Raw genomic sequence first — 20,427 nt, forward strand, 5'->3', positions numbered from 1 at the left:
CGGATGTTTGTACTATAACACTGTAGGATCTACTGATGCACAATCCCTTGTTGGTTGCATGATTGCACTGGCTTATTCGTTATATATCCTGTCTGCTGTTGATTGGGTGTTGATACTGCCCTGGGCCGAAACCGATATTAAGAAGAGAGAAAAATACTATACTGTAAATTGTTACAATAGCCATCGCAACACCGTGCCTATTATAATTAAATATCCTATAGCGGGTCATAGTCAACGTATTACAATGCCTCTGGACTACTTGTGTCTCGAGCAATTGTTGAGTATGCGGACTTTATAGATTGGCAAACAACCTATTCGGGATCTTTTCAATACCTTAACAATTCACAAGATTAAAAATGACGATCGCGATTGGTTTCGAGGGGTCTGCCAACAAATTAGGTGTAGGCATAATCAGACACGAAAATGGCAAGGTTGACGTCTTATCCAACGTTCGTGATACTTACATTACACCTCCCGGCGAAGGCTTTTTACCGCGTGACACCGCCCAACACCACCGCGATTGTGTACTCAAAGTATTAAAGAAGGCCCTGAGCGATGCCAACCTCACACCCAAAGAGATTGACGTGATTTGTTTTACAAAGGGTAAAGGCGTTATATCTTTTCCTTTGAAATTTTGAAGTAGAAATACCTATTGACAAAATGGGTTTTCTTAACACCACATAGGTCCCGGCATGGGTGCACCACTTACTTCTACTGCGATTGTTGCACGCACGCTGTCACTCTTGTGGGAAAAGCCACTGGTTGGTGTAAACCACTGTGTAGGACGTATGTAATAATAGCAGAAAAAACATTTGGAAGAGAACTAGAACAGTTGACACATCTACTATATGTTTTGGAGAAAAGCTAACAACGATGTAATAATGTTGGAATAATACAGATATTGAGATGGGTCGAGAGGTGACAGGTGCTACAAACCCGGTCGTATTATACGTCAGTGGTGGAAACACACAAGTTATCGCATATTCACAGAACAGATACCGGATATTTGGTGAGACACTGGATATCGCTATTGGAAATTGTCTGGATCGTTTTGCTCGTATCCTGAACCTATCAAACGATCCAAGCCCCGGATACAACATTGAACAATACGCCAAAAAGTAAGAGCTACCTCCTTCTATTACTCAATATGTCTATAATTTTATTAAACATGTACTGAACTTTATAAAAGAGGCAAACAATTTATTCCGCTTCCTTATGCAGTCAAGGGCATGGATGTCTCGTTTTCCGGTATCTTGTCGCATATCGAACAAATTGCCAAGGAGCGACTGCCTACTGGCGAAATTACACCATATGACCTTTGCTTCTCATTACAAGAAACCTTATTTGCTATGCTGGTCGAAATCACTGAAAGAGCCATGGCTCACGTTGAATCGTCTGAAGTGCTTATTGTCGGTGGTGTCGGATGTAAGAATTTTTAATTATGCATGAAAGAAAAAGACGCTAGAGCAAGAGGTGCTAAGTTTTGATCCGGGTGTGTATATCTACTAGGTAACGTTCGATTACAAGAAATGATGGAGCAAATGGCAGCACAGCGGGATGCCACAGTGTGCGCAACAGATGAAAGGTGGGTTGAATCATCGACGTAGAGAGACAACACGCCAGCCCTATATCTAACTTTTTCCACTATATGTTATGTTCAGATTCTGCATCGACAACGGCATTATGATTGCCCATGCGGGATTGCTTGCTTATCATGATGGTTTCCGGACACCGTTGGAAGAGAGTACCTGCACACAACGTTTCCGGACTGATGAAGTATATGTATCATGGCGAGACTGAATTAAAAATCCCTTCTACGACTTGTTTTGCTATACAACTGTGGTGCTCTTGGTCTGACACAATAATTTCTTAATGCACATGTATATAAATGGGACGGAGGCAATGTGGAAAATATAATACTATCAATGGGCAAATGTAACAAAAAAAAGAGGAAGTTTATTAAACTGGAGCTGAGGTATCCACAAGGGTTGCCTCTTGCTGATTGTCTGCGGTATTGTCAGTCTATTAAGAAATAAAAGAAACCAATGTTGTCAGCAAGATACAGAAAAAAAAGAAAAAGATGATTTCTAATACCTTTTGTATTTCGTTAAACAGATTGGCGTATTCTGCTGGATCAGCTAAACTTTCGGCTGTTTTCTTGCGGTTCTTCTTTTCCAAATCTGCCTTCCACTGTTTTACAATGGATGACATGCTGTCGGGGGCATATGTTCTTGCAAGCATAGCAGCTTCTGGGAGACGGTCGGTTTTGATCAATAGCTGGATCATCTCGGGTATTGCGCCCAGCTCAAGCAATGCCGAGAAAGCAATGTTGTTTTTGCCTTGCTCCACTATTTCAACAACAAAAAACAGTTCTGTGAGTTTTTCTGCTGCTGCTAGCAGTGGTGAAGACTGATAACTATTACTTACACGCTTGATCTGCCACTTCCCGTAAACCGGCACGGTTTCCACTGGCAGTATAAAAGAGTAAAAGACCGCTGAGATCCTTTGCTTTTTGCAGACACTCTTCGGCCAAATCGAATTTCCAGTTTGTCAAGGCAACATCGCTCAGATTTCTCCATCGGGCTTCGTTATCAAGCTCACGTGCAATTTCTGTGGCAATGTCCAGTTTACCCAATTGGATAGCTAAATCGAACTTTTGTTCTGCGTCTGTTGATACCTCCAGCGCCAATTCCTTGAGGTCTTGTGCTTCCAAAAATCGTGCAATGCGGCCCCTTTGATCTGCTGGAATTTCAGGTAAAAGTGAAGCAGCAGATTCAAGGTCGCTGCGCAATACGGCTGTCTGATACTTGATCACGGTCAACGAGAGGGCATAGCTGTATACATTGACATCCTGGAATACATGATGCAAATAAAAAGTGTTTGTGGTTAAAAATAAAACAATACTTCATCGCTCGATTGACGTAACTTATTAAAACTTTCAATTGTTAAAAAGAACATACTCTGTCGGCAAGATAGACCAAGTTGTCTCGTGGAGAATAACCAAGGAGGTACATGGGTCTAAGTAAGGTATCAGATGGTATTAGTAGACACGATCTTCACAATAAAAGCTCTCGAGCATTACATACTTATCGAAATGGCTGATGGTATAGGTTTCGTTACCGACGACGTAGTTGAGGCGGTTAGCGCTGTTGGTGTAGATAAAGCAGTCGCCAGCCCAGGTACCTGTTCTTACACTAAAATATGGATCGTTTAGAAATATATGTATTGTCCACGTACGCATATACTGTATCTTGAAAACTCTTTGTACCTCTCAGTAATATCATTTTCGAATTCGAATGCTTCTTCGACACCTTCCAAACCAGGGTCGCCTCCACTTTCCACAAATTGAGCATAAGCTTGAGCATTGTATCGGAGAATGTAGAAGGATTCTTCACAGACAATAGCAACAAGGTCGCCAGCGTCGGACCAGAATACACTCTTTGCCTCTACATCGATGCGTCGGACAACAGCACCTGTCTCCCAGTCGTAAAAGTTCAAAAAGCCATTCGCCTTAACACCAAGCAAGGGACCGCCAAAGATGCCCTCAGCTGCATAGCCGAGCTTAGGAAGAAGACCGGTGCGTTCTCTAAAGTTGACAAAAATCTTGACACGCGAGGTGGACTCACGAACGGCATAACTATACATGGTATTTTTTGTGAGCTTGTAGTTACGGAAAAAGGAAGTAAGATATACGGGTCTTTAAAATAATTGAATACTCACGCCTTGGAATCAGCAGCCCAAGCAAATCCAATACCGCTGCCGAAACTCTTGTTTCTCCAGGCCAATGCTGTGTAGATGATGTATTCACCGTCACCGCACACAACGACAAAACGACCGTTTGGAGAGTGTTGGAGCGTTTGAGGATACACTTCGCAGCTACCCAGATCCTTGATTGGCAGGGCAAGACGTTCACCATCCTTGGCGCTCGCATCTATTTCGCCAAAAACAAGGCATTTAGCCGTTTTGCAATGATAGATTACTGAATTTATGTTTAAGAAATAGAGAACATAACCCACCAACGCCGGTCTTGACATTTGCCGTTTGAATTTCGGAATGCTTGGCCCAGATAATTTTGCCTGACGTATCCATCGAAACAGCAGGCTCTTCTCTACCCAGTTTGAGCACGACGGAACCTTCATCGAAACCCAGCGCCACATTGTTGCCACCCTTTTGGTACGCAATGCACCAACCGCGTTCCAAACCATAGTTCAAGCTATTCTCAAGACGGTACGTTTCCGAGTTCCAGATTCTGACAGTCCCATCTTCAGAACCAGACATGATGATAGGGAGTTCGGGATGAAACGAAGCAAAGTTGACGTTTTGGCTATGGCCTTCAAGCGTTTGAACGCAGTTTTTGTTTTGATAATCCCACACTTTCACCAGGCTAAAAAAAAAAGACATTTTCACGGTGTATCAGTGACATACCGTCTTCTCACCCTCATACATCCCTCTTTTCGCTTTGCTGCCGAGGTAACTGTCACGTCAATAACCGAGTCAATCCTTCTCACAACATACTTGTCATCAGCACACGAGATCAAATAGGGCTTATCGCCACCATGGTAATAGTCGACATAATTGACACCCTTCTCGTGCCCTTCCAAGGTAAAGTTGGGCACGTTCGAACCGAGTGACCATACTTTGATGACACCGTCCAGACCAGCCGAAGCGAAAGTGTTGGAATCCTTTGGATTAAAGGTCAAGTGCATGACGAAATGCGAATGGCCTTCAAATATCTAATATTTATCGAGAGCATCACTTAGTATAACCTCTCCATTTCTCTTAGCCCTTTCTTCTCATTCGCCTAGTACAAAGAGTCTCTATTGGTTATTACTACCCGTCAATAAGAGACAAAAGTTACCTGGACACACTTCCAACCCTTCTCCCAATCCCACAAGCGAATGGTCATATCATCGGATCCGGAAAGAACAAGTGGTTGTGTGGGATGCACAGCGAGACAGCGAATATAGTCAGGGTGACCCTCAAAGCTGGCAACCTTTTCATGGGTGTTGTAATTGAAAATGCGAATCTGCGAATCATCGGAGCCGGTGACAATCCAGTTCTTTCGTGCAATGAACTTGGCAGCACGGACTATAAAGTATCAATTTCCATATTAACTTCATCGTTCAATATTGCTTGCTTGTAGTACATGATAATGATAAAAGGGTAATAAACTAACCAGGTGTTTCAGTTACTTCAAATGTCTTGACAAGCGCCTATAAGAATCGACACAACATAATCTCGTTAATAAAACTGGGGGATTTTTTTGGTCGCACAAAAGGAAAAGGAAAGAACTGTCGTCCATGTCGTTTATTGTTGTACCTGCGTCTCGTAGTTGTAAATATAAACGTGGCCGTTATACAAACTTGCAAGAACCCAAGGTTCCGTTGGATGAAGATCAACGCTTTTGACGCGGTCTGAGCGCGACAAAAGCTTGCGCTATATATAGAAAGAACAAAAGCGTTTCAATATGTGTATACTTCTTTTTCTCTCTCGCCACTTTGGACAATAACTGTAAAATTCGAGTTTACCTTGATGTCTATTCGCATGCCCTATACATGATAAAATGTTAGAGTCAGTAACCAGTCATTCAAAGCTTTATCGCATGAGTTTGTACAAAAACGCGTAAAACCCTCTTATATTTTCCCCCTCTCCTTTGTTTCTCATCTCATCCTGATGTGCTTGTCAAGGACACAAAAACTCGGTAGAGTTTGTTCGCTATCTATTGTTCCAGGACTCTAAATTACAATTTTCCCTCACACCGCACGCTCTGGGCAGCCGAATGGAAGGAAATTCGGGGCCTTACCATGATTTAATGATTGGAGCGCTGTTCTGTAAAGATGAGAAGAGTATGCCACTTGTTGGAAACAGCGACAGCCAAGTGCCAGTTTCTGCGGAGTACAGAATGCGGCATCGTGGCGGACTTGGGTGGCCCCGACGTGCAAATGGCAGACGTGTACATCAGATGGTAAATCAACTTCTCACAACTTCTTCCACCACATACTATAAGCAGAGGAAACTGATATAACTAGCCATATCATGACGTATACTGAATCCTATATGTAAACGCATCACCTATTATAAGTAGTAAACGCAGCAACTATCGATCAACATGTAAAATTTTGTCTAGCGATGTTGATTTTGACGTTATTAGCTATATTACTGTTGAAGATACTACTCGGGCGAGATATTGTACAAGTCGTTTATATAGCTTACTCTGAGCGTTATGCTGACATATATTTCTTTTTCAGCATCATAGGTAGAGGAATTGAAGCCAAGTTCGACAGTGTGAAAATAACTTTCTTGCTCCGTCCTTCTGACTAACCGCTTTAGACAGATCCACGGCGTAGTTCGCGTATTCCTCATTGTTATTTCAATGTATAATATATTCTAGTTTATTGTGCTGTGTGGAAGACTAAATGCTGTAAATAATCTGAGATTCGTGTTGTGCTCTTGCTTGAATACCACTGAAACAAGCACAAATGTTGCAATTAATCGAGGAAATCATCGAGCTGTAATCACCTTGTCAGGCCGCAACATACAAGCAATGTTTGCAGGTTCTTAAACAAGCCAGCTGGTGACAATATTCAATAGTTGATACCTTCTTTCTGGAGACACTGTTAAGATTTAAGTGCTCGATGGTGCTGCAATTAGTTCTTAAAAAGCAACATATTGTCCACATATCATCCTTGGTGATGCACGGTTCATAATTGTGTATGCCTTGCTGGAGATCACCGTCTTTATCAAGTCTTAGGTCTCCATTCGATCAAGATATATTTTCCTTGTTGGTTGAGCCATCAATCAGTAAAAGGTTCGTCTCCAGACTTTAGTAATGGCGCATTACCATAGCTTGTTAGACATGGCTATTATCGGATCGTAGATACTGCAATCAAGAAGAATTCGGACAAAGCTTGCTGTCTTTAATTTAGCCGGTCGTTGATGGCAGTTAAATTGTTTTCTGACGAGCTGCCAGGTAAAGAAGTACCCAGAACGAGGAATTTCTAACAGAGGATTTTGTATCGTTTCCGTTATGTTTATAGTGTGGCTCTTCGATTACCGAAGTGAACAGTAGCACATCGACGAACGTCTCGTCACCATGATACGAAGATTAAGAACACCTTTCGCTCAGCATTCTTCCCACTACTGTATACAATCAGGTACCGAAAGCTTTTGTCGTGAGATTGAACTCCAGAAGGCATCCTTTATCTCGTCGCATTTTTATTTTTTGGTTCGCAATGGCGTATCCCGACAGCAAGCGTTTGGAAGCAGTTAGAATGCATAAAAAGAACCTTGAAGCCTCAGAAATTGCGAAGATGATCGATATCTGCGCAGTGTGCACCGGTGGGTTAAAGATACAAAGTAATTCGAAGCGTCCCAATATAGCAAGTGGCTGGCCCAAAAAAAAACTCAACAAACGCAGCGAGCGGCACATAGCAGGCATTGTTAAAGAAACCAGCATACACATCATAAGTAAGTTACTGAGCAATTACAAGTCAAGTCTCAAAAGCAACGTTACGACGCGCGCTTCACATACATGTAATTCACAGCCGTATCGTCTAGTGAAAAGCAAATGCATATTGCTGGTCGGCGTAACTTTGTAATCGAGTCTAGACAGACGACGACCGAGAAAGGATTACATAGGCTGACGAATTATCGTTCAAAAACTGGCAAGAAATCCCATGATGTTCTGCGTGACTGGCGTGAGGCTCATGGAAGTCGATTGCTTAGACTGTATGACAGCAGCATTTAACATCGTTCGATTACCTGTCGTAATCTGAGGTACTTATATCGTATGTCAGGAGATCAGAATCAGTTTCTTATGGACAAATCCAAGTGAACAGCAGTTATGCGATTTCATCATGGAATATGGGAACCAGGCGTGAACAAGTAGAATTGCCTGAAGATATGGTCAGCTTGAACGCCCGACGTGAATCCTATCGAGCTCGTATCGAAGCACGAAGCTAAGAAGAAGCTTAATAATATATAAGTGTCAATACCTTTACAAAAGCTATTCAGGAGGCTTGGGATGAGTTTCCAGCCAGCAAGATTGACAATATAAGAAAAGCATGTAGACCTGATAATCTTAAACTAGAACATTGCATATCTTACAAATGCATATATGAAAGAAGGCATTAAATGTTAACTATCATACTACCGAATCGGGCGCGCGAACAGAATCTTTTGTAGAGCACCGTTCTTCCTCCTTGAGCATCAATCCTATACTGACTTACGCGATATCCAGTTTCTTCAGGAGAAAAAATGGCCATAGGAACACTGGACCTTGAGCATCAATTGAAGTTCCCCGGACTCGGACGGACTGTCGTACGAGTGTCAAGCATCTATACTGCGTGTTCGACTCGAGATTTCAAAACCATGACGATTGAGCAACTCGGATCGCACCGGCATAGTGTCCGTTATGGATGGAACCCTGACCTGGTGCTTACAACTACTCGACACAGCGGTGACAATCGATTGAGGATCTTGATATTGGAAGTAGAGCCTTCGCTTAAATGTACATGTTACAGAACAATGTTGTAGAATAAAGCAAAAACTCCCATGCTTAAAGTTCCTGTAGTTAATTTCTTTCCTTTCTGAACCGCTTTTCCCATGAGTAACACAGGGCCCTGACAAATATGCGTGACATACCTTGCATAGAACAGCTGCTAGGTACCAACGATAATACGGGGGAAAAAAAACTGAACAAGGTATCGCGTGGCTGACACGGTGAATTTTCAAAGCACAAAGCCAACTTGGTTGACACTATATTTTTCTAACGAGCTCCGTTTTGTACATTTATCAATAGCAATAATGATATGCGCCGCTCTCGACTAAGCAGATAGCTTTCCGATCCCCCTGTCAAACTAGCTTTCTAAAACCATCCCAATTCCACCCGTAACGCAAATCACATAGTCATAACAACCTTTTTTGCAGTCCAGTCCAACTTCTTCTAAAGAATGAAACCCATTGTCCTTTGTTCAATCCCACCTTGATCCTTTTCTAAGGTACAAAGAGAGAGAATACTATTGAAACAAACCAAATGTCGATAAGGGGAAAAGAACAAACAGTTTCGTATAGGTGTGCGTTGAGAGAGTGTCGTAATGGTGAGTGATGAAAGAAGGTCTTCTATAACCGAAAAAGATAAAGTTTCTTTTTTGTAATAATTGGCTTTTTTTAATCGTTGGATATAGTAGTATATACGGTTTTTTTAGTGTTCGTGGTGTTCGACAGCAGGCTTAACGTCATAACCGATCAAGTTTCTACGTCCAACGATTTCGCCAATGAGGAAGAAGGTGTACAGCTCAGCTGCAACAACGCCACCCTTTGCAACATCGCGAACGGTCAAGTTCTTCCATGCCGACATATTCAAGCTCTTTTGGACGGTTTGCTGGGCCTGGGCGAACTGTTCACCGGAGGGGAAGCTCATGCCTTCCTTGGTGTAGACCTGCTTGGCAACTTCGGCAGCGACCTTGGTGTTGTAGACGATGGGCTTCTGCAGAGCTAAAGTATCATATAACAATGGGTGTGAGTTAGCATTCAAAATATGAGGAGCGCATGAATATCGAATGAGTGCACAATAACTGGAGGTTGCTAGATAAGAGAGGACAAATGATAGACTTACCGTTGAGCTTGGACAGAGTGCTTTGAAGAGTACCTACAATCTTGGCCGACATTGCGTTATATAGGAAGGGGTGGTGTGAAGGGGAGAGAGGGTTCTTTCGAAGATTGTGGCGGTAAACAATTTTCTTCTTCAGTCGCCGGGGTACCGAGTCACGGTGTCGATTATCAGGGCTCTGCAATCTTTTTTTACTCTGCTTTCAAATAATCAATATATCGACGATAACAACGACCACCAAATATGCTCGCACGTTTGAAAGCAAACATTGTTCCAACATTGGCGGTCATTATTGTTCCATTCGGCTACTTTTATGGCATTCAACTTCGCAAAGATAGTGACATCAACGAAATTCAAGCTAAATACCAACAACAATCGGACGAAGAGCGAATGGAACGACTAAGACGACAACGCGCCGCTCTCCTCGAGGAACGCCAGCTTCTCCTCGAAAAACAAGCCAAAAACAAGGAATAGGATCGTGTTCATGTCGGGTCTTTTCCCTCTCTTGGTGGTTTGGTGAGAACGAGCGGTATTGATGAATGCGTCTTTACTGCTATTGCGTCCTGATTCTTCCTTCTCCCATATCTCAATTGGATGGTACCTGCTCGCGTACCTTACAAATATATTACCCAGGCAGTCGCGGCAGCTTTCCGTGGCAAGCTCTTCGTCACAGTATTTAAATAGTTGCTTTTGTATTTGTAAACAAACAAACAAACAACTGAACACTTGCAGCCTAGAGTGCGTTTCATACCACATACAATAAAAGAAGAGAATTATGTCTTACAAATTTACAGCACCACATGAAATCCAACTCGAAAGTTTGCTCAAAAGACCTAGTAAGACTATAGCATACAACACTTTTGAAACTGTGTACTTGGGTTGCAAGTTATCACGAATATATTTTTGTGTCTACTTGGCGCACAATTGCAATGGTTGGGCCTGTCAAGAACCATTCTGTGTACTTGAACTTCTGGATAGAAGAATAAATGCAAGAATCGCAGTAGTTTTTGGACATAACCCATGCAAGTCGCGTTGAGCTAAGATCATTATGACATACAAAAAACGATTGACTTCACGCCACTGTGACGCACTTACGGAAAAAACAGTGGTAACCTTGGCGGAGCACACAAGCAACCTGCAATGATTGTAAACTAAAAAGCGCGTATTTTTTCTTTTTTTCTTTTTTTCCCCAATATCTCTGTACCCATTTTAACTAATGCCAAAAGACTACTTGGTATTGGATCGTTCAGGAGATAAAATGCCCTTGGTGGGCTTTGGCACCTGGAAAATTACCGATGAACAAGCAGAAGATACCATTTACCAGGCTATCAAGGCTGGAAATAGGTAAGAAACGTTAAACAAGTTTTACCTTACGAGAAAGCGAAAAATATAGATTTACAGAACATATATACTAATTATATATTCAAGACTGATTGATACTGCTGCTGTCTATGGAAACGAACGAGGCGTCGGACGCGCTATTACCAAAGCTATCCAGGACGGCACCGTGACACGCAAGGAAATGTTTGGTAAAATACTATCTGCTTACATATCTGAGATGATGGCAACACAAGGTAGGGTCTAACAAAGCTGTTTCCTACAACAATGAATCTATACAGTGGTCACCAAGTTATGGAACGCATACCACCATAAGGATAACGTGCGTCCCGCGTTCAACAAGCAATTAAGAAGCTTAGGCTTGGATTATGTTGACCTATACCATATTCACTGTAAGTGTGTAGATTGATGACTTCTGACGTCTTCTTTAACGTTTCGTCGCCGCCATACACAATGTATTATGGCGAGAGGAGATTGAAAGAAACTAAATATAATATGACCACGGTATTACAGGGCCAATTCCCACCAGAAAGACGAAAGCATACGACACATATCCGCCTCCGGGGTTCTCTGCATCAAATGGTGTAATGGAAACCGAACGGTCGTCCTTACACGACTGTTATCGTGAGCTGGAAAAACTAGTAGACGATGGATTGGTTCGGAATATTGGTATTTCAAACTTTAATGTACAGCTGACGCTTGACCTGTTGACGTATTGCAGAATAAAACCTGCTGTTCTGCAAAGTATGTGCCAATCGAGGAGGAACAGTTTTAATGGCTAATTAAAGTATATCGATTGGAGGAACTCAAAACATCTGCTTTTTTAGTCGAACTTCATCCATACCTTCAACAAAAGCGGCTAGTGCATTGGGTTCAATCACAAGGCATCCAGGTGACGGCCTATTCATCGTTTGGACCTGCAGCATTCGATAATGTTACAGCTCAAGGCAAACAACTGGGCCCACTTTTGGAACACGACAAAATTAAGCAGATTGCCGACAAGCACGGCAAGACCACTGGTCAGGTATTACTTCGATGGTCAGTGGAGAGACCTGTAGCTGTCATTCCGAAGAGTGCCAGTCCGGATCGTATGAAATCCAACCACGATCTGTTCTCTTGGTCGCTTGATGACGAGGACCGTAAAGTTATTAATGGTATGAACGTCAACTTTCGGTTTAACGACCTGGCCCAGGATGTGTATGGCTTTGAGCTTCCTCTCTTTGACTAGTTGCGCAAATCTTCGTATTCTCAGAAGACATTATGTTTCAATAAATTTACCTGTAAGGACACGTATTTTCTTGCTTTTGTGGCTCTTAATGCGTGAGTAATATGCAAGGTTTAGCAGATGATACAGATGACGCTGATGGTAATTGGTGACAACGAAGAGGGTGTTGGAACGTCGACGTCGATGATGGTTTTGATGGCAATGTTACTTCTATATCGATCAAATGACGAAAACGTATTTGTTTGAATCGTTCCAATGTGGACTTGATTGCGTTGTCGTGTGTAATCTACAATATCTGTCGACTGTTTTGTTCTGCTGAGGCCATTAGATCCCCATCTGTTTCTCTCTCTCCGTTTCTCCTCCTATGGGCCACAAGGGCATTAATTTAAAGAATCTTTACCAGCCAAAATTCTAGCTTAGTCGTCATTTCCCTTGTAGTTCATTCTATTCTGTAAGCTTTCTTCTTGATATTTCACAGCAACGAACCGCAACTAGACAGCAACCATGCCCTAAAGGAATAAATGCCAATAAAGGCTATATAAATAAAAAGTGCTAGAGCTTAAATAAGCACTAGTGCCATACCGCAAAACTCAATCTTCATTTACCTTTAACGAAATAAACATCCCCAACTTATCCTTCAAAAAGAAGTAGTGAAGTTGGTACGTGTACTACAGCGCTGTCATCAATCAGAAATACTTCTCTGCTTGGTAGCCACTTGACACGATTATGAAAAATACCGGAGGTTCCTTCTGTAAATGCAACGTTCATTTAGTAGTTAGCATACACAATTCACAGTATCTCCAAACAAATTGCTTTCTATATCGATGAATACGATACCATTGCCAAGGATTCCAAAACACCAAATCTTTTAACAAAGTTTTCCGAAATAAATGAGCTACGCGCATGTTTTTACGTTGTTGTTTTAATTCTGTTGTATGGCGTGGTAAACCACATTACTTTGAGATTGATTTGGACAACTCGACCGATTCCGCCGTCTTCGCATTCATTATTATGCAGTAGAGGGATTATCACACAATTGGATGAGCCACTTTAGATAATACATAAGCAGCACTATAGCAATAATCCCTCAAGCAATACTCAGAACCAATTATTGTGTACACATTCTTATATTTTCATTTGAATCAGCACTTAATTTCGATCTAGATATCCAAGTTGAGTGAATTGTACAGTACCTGTCAAAGAACATGATTCAATATCAACACAGACAAAGGTGACACTGCATCAAGGAACAAACTGATCAAGGCAAAAATAGTTCTAACAATCGGAAGACAGCATTTATCAACAGTCCAACCTAACGGAAGCTTAGACAACATTTCCAGCAGTATATACAGGATTCTGTATTCATTCAATAAAAAGTATCTCGTACTTGACTCTCGCTGTATTTCATATTGTCTTCTCTGTTCTCTTACCTATCAACAACCCACATTAACCACATATGGTCGCAATCGATCACTTTTAGTATTCGTTCGAAGAGCTCGCTTTTTGTGATCTCGGTATTCGATAAGGAAGTTGATCTTTTGAGAGTAGCTTGGCGATACATCAATCGACGGGAATATAGCTTTGCTTAACTCATTCTCTATTTTACCCAGACACATTCAACGTTGATAAAAAATGTATAGAATGTATAAAAATTGAGAAACGTAATATAAATTACATTACTTGTAGTAAGGGAAGCATCTCAATGAGCTTGACATCCGTACTTTTGAATAATGCATCGATGCAAGTTGCTAACCGTCAATAGTAGGACAATTCACTCTACTTGTCTTGTTCCTGGCGTATGTAATCCGAAAGATCCGCCACATCAAAAAAACGAAAATTGCTTCTGATAAAACGTAAACGAAACATGATTCGTTCTGACGTTTGCCTAAATATTGTTAAAGCAATACACAGCTGCGAATTTCGTTGTTTTGCATGGCTTAGTTGGGGGAACTGTTTTTTTGTGGCAAATCGCTTAACAAGTCGTCCATATCCTCTTGGAATCCGGGCATTTTTCAGATTCGTAACTTTGTAACAGCTTTTTGATATACATGTAGACAGCGATATTTTCAACCAATTCTTGCTGATTATTGCTGTAACTGATTCTTTGTTTCTTCGTCAACAAATGACCCAGTCACGGTAGGATTGATCAAGTATACAATCCTTGAAAAATTGATTTTCATGAAGTGTATTAATACGGAATTATAAAAGTTTCTTAATTGTAATTCTTCCACCAGTAAACGCTGAGCAGCCAAATTCTGCAAGCAGTAGTTGTTGTCCGTAATGGATGCCAAAAGAACTACATTTTATCTAGTCAAAAACAGCACTTCCAAGCTACAATAACCTATAAACAGATTACAAATGAGGACCTCCTATACGACATCATTCATTGACCTGTATCTGTACCTTTCCTTAAGCTGTGGATGGTTACCGTATTCCTGATCTAGAATTTTGAGTTAGCACATAATTGAATTGACTCATAGAATAATTATAAAGATGTTTGTAGCAGATGGGGCAGCTTCTAGTAACGAATCCATTGTCTCAGCATGCAGCTCTAGCCTTCCAACAGACTGCGGGAGTAAGGAAAGCGGCGAGTGCTTGATTTTGTTTAGCATGCCAACTATGAATGTGTCACTTATCAGCATTTTTAGGCTTTTATGTCCCTCTTCGAGTTTCCAGAAAAACTGGAAGCAATTGATGAACACTTCGCTCTCGTGACGAGGGCGTTTTCTTTCTCTTGGTTGTTAAATCCGTTAAGTGTTGCTGATTCTTTTCCAACGAACAAAAGCAGCGACGCCAGATTACAAAGGGATCCGGGAGCAGAACTACCACCATAAATTGCTGCCTAAGGGTGAAAATACATTTGGTTGCAGGAAAGAAAAAGATAATGCTGTTCATGTCCTGTAGCATGAAGTGTATGAACAGATGTCGAAATATTGGATGTAAGCCAAATCTAAGAGCAAAGCTAGCAGTATACGGTACACATCAATACATACGAATTTTAGACGTGAAATAAATATAAATAAAGGAGTAGCGGCAAAACCAACGAGAGAAACTATGATGGTTGTTGGAATGTAGTAAAAATTACTGTAACAAGACAAGTTTATACCTCCGCCAGTAATGCTGCAAGACATGACTTTGGAATGGTATACCCAGCAGCTGAAACTACTTATAATTTGATATGACAACTGAGAGCTTTCGAATACATTTAAACAAACGATTCTAAATCATTTTTATTTTCTATATATATACAAGAACGGTAAGGTGTGATTTTCTTAAGTGCGAGCGTACAAAAGTGTGTTGCAGTGTTGTTCGGTGAGTATGAGAGATGAGTGTATGTAAATTTAGTCAAAGAGGGGCAAGTCGATACCGTAGGCGGGTTCCATTGTGTCGTTGAAACGCAAGCCAGCGTCCAAACCAGCAATAGCCTTAAGGTCGCTCTCATCCAAGCTCCAGCCAAAGACACCAAGGTTAGCCTCCATACGGCCCTGGTTCAAGGACTTGGGGATAACAACAATGTTGCGCTGCACAGACCAGCGGAGCAAGACCTGGCTGGCAGTCTTGTTGTGCTTAGCGGCAATCGACTTGATGACATCGTGTTCCATCAAAGGAGCAGCGTCCTTGGCGGTTCCGGTCATCTCGAGGTAAGAGATGGGGCCGAACGAGGAGTAGGCCATGATTTGGATACCCTGCTTCCAAACCCAGTCGACAAGGCGCTTCTGCTGAAGGTAGGGATGGTGCTCAACTGTAGTAAATTCAGGTAGACATCACGTCAGCATTCTTATCCCTTTCTCGCCGTCCTCCCAAGTATGAAACTTTTCTATCCCATCATTTATATCCTTATTCATAAATCTCCAACCCTCATCCGGAAATCGTCCAACTTACTCTGCAAAACGGCAGGCTTGATGGTGCAGTAGGTCAACATGTCCAACATGGTCTGAACGTTGAAGTTGGAGATACCAATGTTGCGGGCCTTGCCAGATTCGGCGATCTTTTCGATTTCTCTCCAGCAGTCTTGGATGGGGGAGCGTTCGTAGTTAAACTTGTCAGCACCGTTCTTCAACCAACCAGGTGGGGGGTATGCCTCAGCAATAGGAGTGTACTCGCAAGGGACAGGGACTATTGAAAAAATGTAATGTCAGTATTCGTATTTCATGCTGTTTTTTGTGATAAACGTAATAAGACGTGTTCCGGTGTAAACTTACAGTGAATCAAGTACAAGTCAACATAGTCAAGGCCGAGTTCCTCCAACTGCTTGTCGAAAGCAGGGCGGACGTGATCCTTGTGATGGTAAGTGTTCCAAAGCTTGGTGACGATGAAAAGCTCTTCACGCTTGACAACACCTTCAGCGATGGCCTTCTTGATACCAAGACCAACCTCGACTTCATTGCCGTAAATCTGAGCGCTGTCGATCAAACGGTAACCGGTCTTGATGGCGTTGAAGATGGTGGCTTCACAGTCAGTGGGGGCAATCTTCCAGCAGCCGAAACCAGCAAGGGGCATCTTGTCGCCGGTGCGTTCCAAAGTGACATATTCTTGAGCAGCCATTGTGTAGGATAAAGGTATAATTTAAAAATAGAATAAAGAAGAACAAAAAGAGAAAAACCGCAGCAGAGCAAATTTGAACCCATCGCTTATATATGTCAATTAAAGTTACCCGCTCCTTCATTCGGAGCTGTCAAGTTTGAAAGGCCCGCCACTCACTATGTTACTGCTTTTCCGCGTTTTTGTGCTAAGAAATGGACTGGTTTTCTTGAAAGTAACCAGAAATCTTGCTTCGGAATTAATTTTCACGCTAAAACCTTTTTAGAAAAATAGAGCTTTTCGATTTCATGGTCTCTCAAAGGAAGATGATAAACAGATAAAATGTCTGTGAGTTAACTTCTTTTGCGTACAATGTATACTAGTAACCACCGATCAGCAATAGATGCCACTACTCAGAAGTCATTCTGCCATATGGGGGAACGATGAAAGTAAACAGAAAACAGAATTTTTCCGATTTTCTGCCTTATGGCAAGGTTATCAAGAGCTTTATGGGGAAAGTATATGCTTTAGATCCAATGTCGTCATCTCAAACCCAGAACAGCAAAATCTCCGGGTTGCGGGGGAGCTAAAGTTTTTAGCTGATACTAAAGTATGCAAATGTTTACGTTTCAAAACTCCCAACGCACGCATCATCATCAAATGATACTAAGCATCGTCTAATTTGCATACGGAGAAAAAATGCTCCAACTATCAAGGTAAGGTAAGGTTTCGGAACCAAAACAAAATTATTATGTAAGCCCGTTGTTACATGGAGTTATACTAAACTAGTGTACTTGTATACGGAATACTATGTACTACTTAAAATTGTTGGCAGGGACCGTCGTGGGCATCATCCAGCTAGCACCGCTGTCATTACCATGAATGCCTGTGTAGCTATTGCTTTTGCCGTGTGGGGGTGGGGTGGGTGCCATCAAGATAACAGGGACGATAGGATAAGACATCGCTGTATTCGAGAGATGGCGTTGGTGTGTCGGAACAACATATGGTGATGGTGGAGTTGCAGCATAGGCTGATCTCGTTGATTCCGCACGCAACATTTCAGCACGTCGTCGTGCGTCGGTGCAGGATTGATTATATACATAGGCTCCGCTTTTTTGCTGCTGCTGCGGGTGCTGCTGTTGTGTAGCATGATGCGGATAGTGATGGTTATGGTAACCAGCAGGAGGTGAAGGACGGTTGCTGTTGGAATGACTTGGTGTACTGCTACTGCTCGGTTTTTTCACGTGCCGGTTTTCAGACACTGCTAGTGGGCTACTAGTGCGGCGTAATGATGGTGATGGTGGTGGCTGGTTATGCACAGGTGGAGTTGATATTGGTGCTGCTGATGGTGACTTGCTGCTGCTGCTCTTGTTAATGTAGTAATGTTGCTTATAGTTGGGATGCTGTCTTGCAGGAGCAGACGTCTCATGATCTGGCTTGTGTAACACTTCTTCTACTCGTCTATCGCCAAGCGATGCTGAACGGTGGTGCTGCAAGGAAGGACGATGCCGGTGCTGGTAGTTACTTTGTATATCACGGTGTTGATCGTAGTATTTATCTCCATCTCTTCCGCTAGTACCACGATTATGTTGGTGATGAGGAGCAGAGTTATGGCGTCTCTGACGAAATTTTTCTATCAAATTCATATAAAATGACTTAGTATATTGGTAATGTATAATATTGAGGGTTTGATGAGACTGAAGCAAAAAAGAAACTGGAGGGAAGGAGTAGCTAAATTCTCATACTCTCTTTTATACTATTACCTTCGTGCTTAATGTCGACATCATCATTTTCTTCTTCAGCAGCAGCAACAGCAGCAGCTGGATACGCCAACTTGCCGCTACCTGCATTGCTGCTACTTCCGCCACTAGTACCGCTATTACCACTGCTGCTGCTGTTAGTTTTGCTGTGGCTGTGATGACGAAGGTATGGGGCTGGCATAGGGGTACTTGGCGTAGTAGGCACAGATTCTTCTGCTACATGACGGTTAACATTAGAGTTCTAGTAGCAATAACTACGACTACTACTACAACAAAGAAAGTAGCCAAGACTTACACGATGTCGATGAACTGGCTGACCTCGAATTACCGCTACTGCTATTATGCGCTGCGGGTGTAGATGACCGTCGAATTGTTTGTGCTGTTGTTTTTGTTGGTACCGTCACTTTTCTGTTAGTGGGGTGTTGCCAGTGCTGCTGTGGTAACATTTTGCTACCAAAATGTCGAAGAATATGCTCTCGTTGTTGTAGTTTGTCGCCGCAAACAACACGTTGCAGCATTTCCGGAGCAACATGTGATTGATGAAATATAGCGCTTTTCAACCATAAAGGCCGGTCATCAGCATTCCTGTTTCTGTCTGTATTATTACTAGCATCGATCTTGTCGTCATCGAGCATCCTTATTGCTTTGGCCAATGCGAGACGGGAAAGGCTGACAGTAACGTTGTTCTTGTCGACGTTGGAGTATCCGGCTGTTGACGACATTGTATAATGTGTGATGATGTTTAGATTAAAAGGTAATTAGTACGTATGTAGAAGGAAAAAAGCAAGTAAGAAGAAGAAAAATTAGATGGATTGAAAGTTGTGTGCATCCGTTTGCATTTATAAATGAAAAACCGAGAAGAAGGTGGATTGTTGGGGGTTGAATAATAGAGAGGAGGCCAAAAGAAAAAGTTCAATTCGAACAATGGGGGGGGCGGATAATAGCAATAGAGTATATGGTAATAGTATAACAGATGTAAAAATAATATCACTCACATACATTACAACCGGTCCGATGCAATGATTCGGAAACTCCTGTGGCGCTCTACATAATGTGGCTCGCCCTCTAACAACAAGCTATAAGGGGCAGTGTTTCAAGAAGAAGAAATAGAGTAAGCGCCACCATTATGACTTTAATGTCTGTGAAGAGTATAGCAGGTGGCTCAATCATAGTGTACTATGTAGGCGGGGAGGCGAAGTTTTGTTGTTGGGAAAAATTTTGATATTACTAGTACTGAACCCTCTTCCGCGCCAATGTGATTGCGTGATAAAAACAGCTGTTTTATTACTACCGTTTGCTCCGGGGAGGAAGATTATATGGAAAGAGAAGTTAGTCTAACCTGTTAATGATAAGTACAAAGATACTGAACAGCTGTCGATATTTTAGCGATACTAGTGAAGACATACAATGCAGAGCATTTTTGCTCTATTAATAAAACAAGCAGCAGCAATGCCCAAAAAAACAAAGAGCTATGGTACCGGGACGATGATGTGCGCTGCATCTTTTTGCGAATAATGGCCACCACTGACAACTTGGCGGAACCGTTAAAAGAATAGCGAGTATTTGCATTTTGTTTCTGTATGGAATGCAGTGCTACCGTCGTAAAAGCTTTTCTGCTGTTTTGTTTGTTATTCCTGCTGTTGTTATGTTTTATATCAAGGAGCACTTGTCGAATATGATCAGACAAACTCGTCAGTCGTCAGATGATACTACACGGTACTACATGCATGCATCATGATGCTGCTGCTTTTGCTTCTGATTGACACTCGTATAGAAAAAATAAACAGACACACAAACAAAAGTACGCTACTTTTATTATGGGCCGAAAGCAAAAGAATCCCGCTATGTCATTTTAAGAAGTGCAGCAGCAGAAGCAAGCGATTATGATCAGCATTTAGACAGGAAAATGATTGATCCCATATTGATCGTCGTTATAAGCATTAGCAAAATGTCAAGTCATCATACGCGAGATA

General features: G+C 42.0%; 7 protein-coding genes across 7 annotated transcripts; 2 read left to right on the forward strand and 5 right to left on the reverse strand.

Moving 5' to 3' along the window:
* Positions 1-356: 356 nt before the first annotated feature.
* BDB00DRAFT_754995 (Gcp-like domain-containing protein) lies at positions 357-1,800 on the forward strand (the record flags this gene model as incomplete). Its single annotated transcript, XM_053118798.1, has 6 exons — positions 357-603; positions 685-786; positions 899-1,118; positions 1,190-1,425; positions 1,510-1,585; positions 1,662-1,800. The coding sequence occupies 6 exons, from the start codon at positions 357-359 to the stop codon at positions 1,798-1,800; spliced, it is 1,020 nt and encodes a 339-aa protein (XP_052984695.1).
* A 159-nt stretch (positions 1,801-1,959) lies between these two features.
* BDB00DRAFT_784033 (coatomer WD associated region-domain-containing protein) lies at positions 1,960-5,806 on the reverse strand (the record flags this gene model as incomplete). Its single annotated transcript, XM_053120436.1, has 14 exons — positions 1,960-2,022; positions 2,095-2,348; positions 2,428-2,851; positions 2,961-3,018; positions 3,087-3,194; positions 3,269-3,637; positions 3,721-3,931; positions 4,017-4,384; positions 4,516-4,733; positions 4,859-5,088; positions 5,177-5,213; positions 5,320-5,436; positions 5,529-5,549; positions 5,804-5,806. The coding sequence occupies 14 exons, from the start codon at positions 5,804-5,806 to the stop codon at positions 1,960-1,962; spliced, it is 2,481 nt and encodes an 826-aa protein (XP_052984696.1).
* A 3,396-nt stretch (positions 5,807-9,202) lies between these two features.
* Positions 9,203-9,668, reverse strand: BDB00DRAFT_784034 (mitochondrial ATP synthase g subunit-domain-containing protein; the record flags this gene model as incomplete). Its single annotated transcript, XM_053120437.1, has 2 exons — positions 9,203-9,495; positions 9,617-9,668. The coding sequence occupies 2 exons, from the start codon at positions 9,666-9,668 to the stop codon at positions 9,203-9,205; spliced, it is 345 nt and encodes a 114-aa protein (XP_052984697.1).
* A 1,158-nt stretch (positions 9,669-10,826) lies between these two features.
* Positions 10,827-12,176, forward strand: BDB00DRAFT_784035 (xylose reductase; the record flags this gene model as incomplete). Its single annotated transcript, XM_053120438.1, has 5 exons — positions 10,827-10,954; positions 11,039-11,184; positions 11,230-11,340; positions 11,462-11,692; positions 11,776-12,176. The coding sequence occupies 5 exons, from the start codon at positions 10,827-10,829 to the stop codon at positions 12,174-12,176; spliced, it is 1,017 nt and encodes a 338-aa protein (XP_052984698.1).
* A 3,237-nt stretch (positions 12,177-15,413) lies between these two features.
* BDB00DRAFT_935611 (xylose reductase) lies at positions 15,414-16,784 on the reverse strand. The gene is made up of 3 exons (XM_053129199.1): positions 16,376-16,784; positions 16,056-16,289; positions 15,414-15,915 (listed from the first exon to the last, which is right to left on the reverse strand). Exons 1-3 carry the CDS (start codon positions 16,716-16,718, stop codon positions 15,515-15,517), a joined length of 978 nt encoding a protein of 325 aa, XP_052984699.1. The 5' UTR covers positions 16,719-16,784; the 3' UTR covers positions 15,414-15,514.
* Positions 16,785-17,464: 680 nt separating this feature from the next.
* Positions 17,465-18,807, reverse strand: BDB00DRAFT_448531 (uncharacterized protein). Its single transcript, XM_053117426.1, has 2 exons — positions 18,750-18,807; positions 17,465-18,670 (listed from the first exon to the last, which is right to left on the reverse strand). The coding sequence occupies exon 2, from the start codon at positions 18,338-18,340 to the stop codon at positions 17,510-17,512; it is 831 nt and encodes a 276-aa protein (XP_052984700.1). The 5' UTR covers positions 18,341-18,670; positions 18,750-18,807; the 3' UTR covers positions 17,465-17,509.
* BDB00DRAFT_800291 (uncharacterized protein) lies at positions 18,687-19,329 on the reverse strand. Its single transcript, XM_053121764.1, has one exon. It carries the CDS (start codon positions 19,174-19,176, stop codon positions 18,721-18,723), a length of 456 nt encoding a protein of 151 aa, XP_052984701.1. The 5' UTR covers positions 19,177-19,329; the 3' UTR covers positions 18,687-18,720.
* Positions 19,330-20,427: the final 1,098 nt, after the last annotated feature.

This window comes from Zychaea mexicana (genome assembly GCF_025766255.1).
Source record: "Zychaea mexicana strain RSA 1403 chromosome Unknown BDB00scaffold_5, whole genome shotgun sequence".
Classification (NCBI taxonomy): Eukaryota; Fungi; Mucoromycota; class Mucoromycetes; order Mucorales; family Lichtheimiaceae; genus Zychaea; species Zychaea mexicana.

Bases quoted from the DNA above. Each gene is read 5' to 3' on its own strand.
- BDB00DRAFT_448531 (XM_053117426.1), bottom strand. From the start codon at position 18,340: ATGAATTTGATAGAAAAATTTCGTCAGAGACGCCATAACTCTGCTCCT.
- BDB00DRAFT_800291 (XM_053121764.1), bottom strand. From the start codon at position 19,176: ATGTCGTCAACAGCCGGATACTCCAACGTCGACAAGAACAACGTTACT.
- BDB00DRAFT_935611 (XM_053129199.1), bottom strand. From the start codon at position 16,718: ATGGCTGCTCAAGAATATGTCACTTTGGAACGCACCGGCGACAAGATG. The intron at 16,290-16,375 runs GTAAGTTTACAC...TTTTTTCAATAG, and splicing joins TGACTTGTACTTGATTCACT to TCCCTGTCCCTTGCGAGTAC. The intron at 15,916-16,055 runs GTAAGTTGGACG...AATTTACTACAG, and splicing joins CAAGCCTGCCGTTTTGCAGA to TTGAGCACCATCCCTACCTT.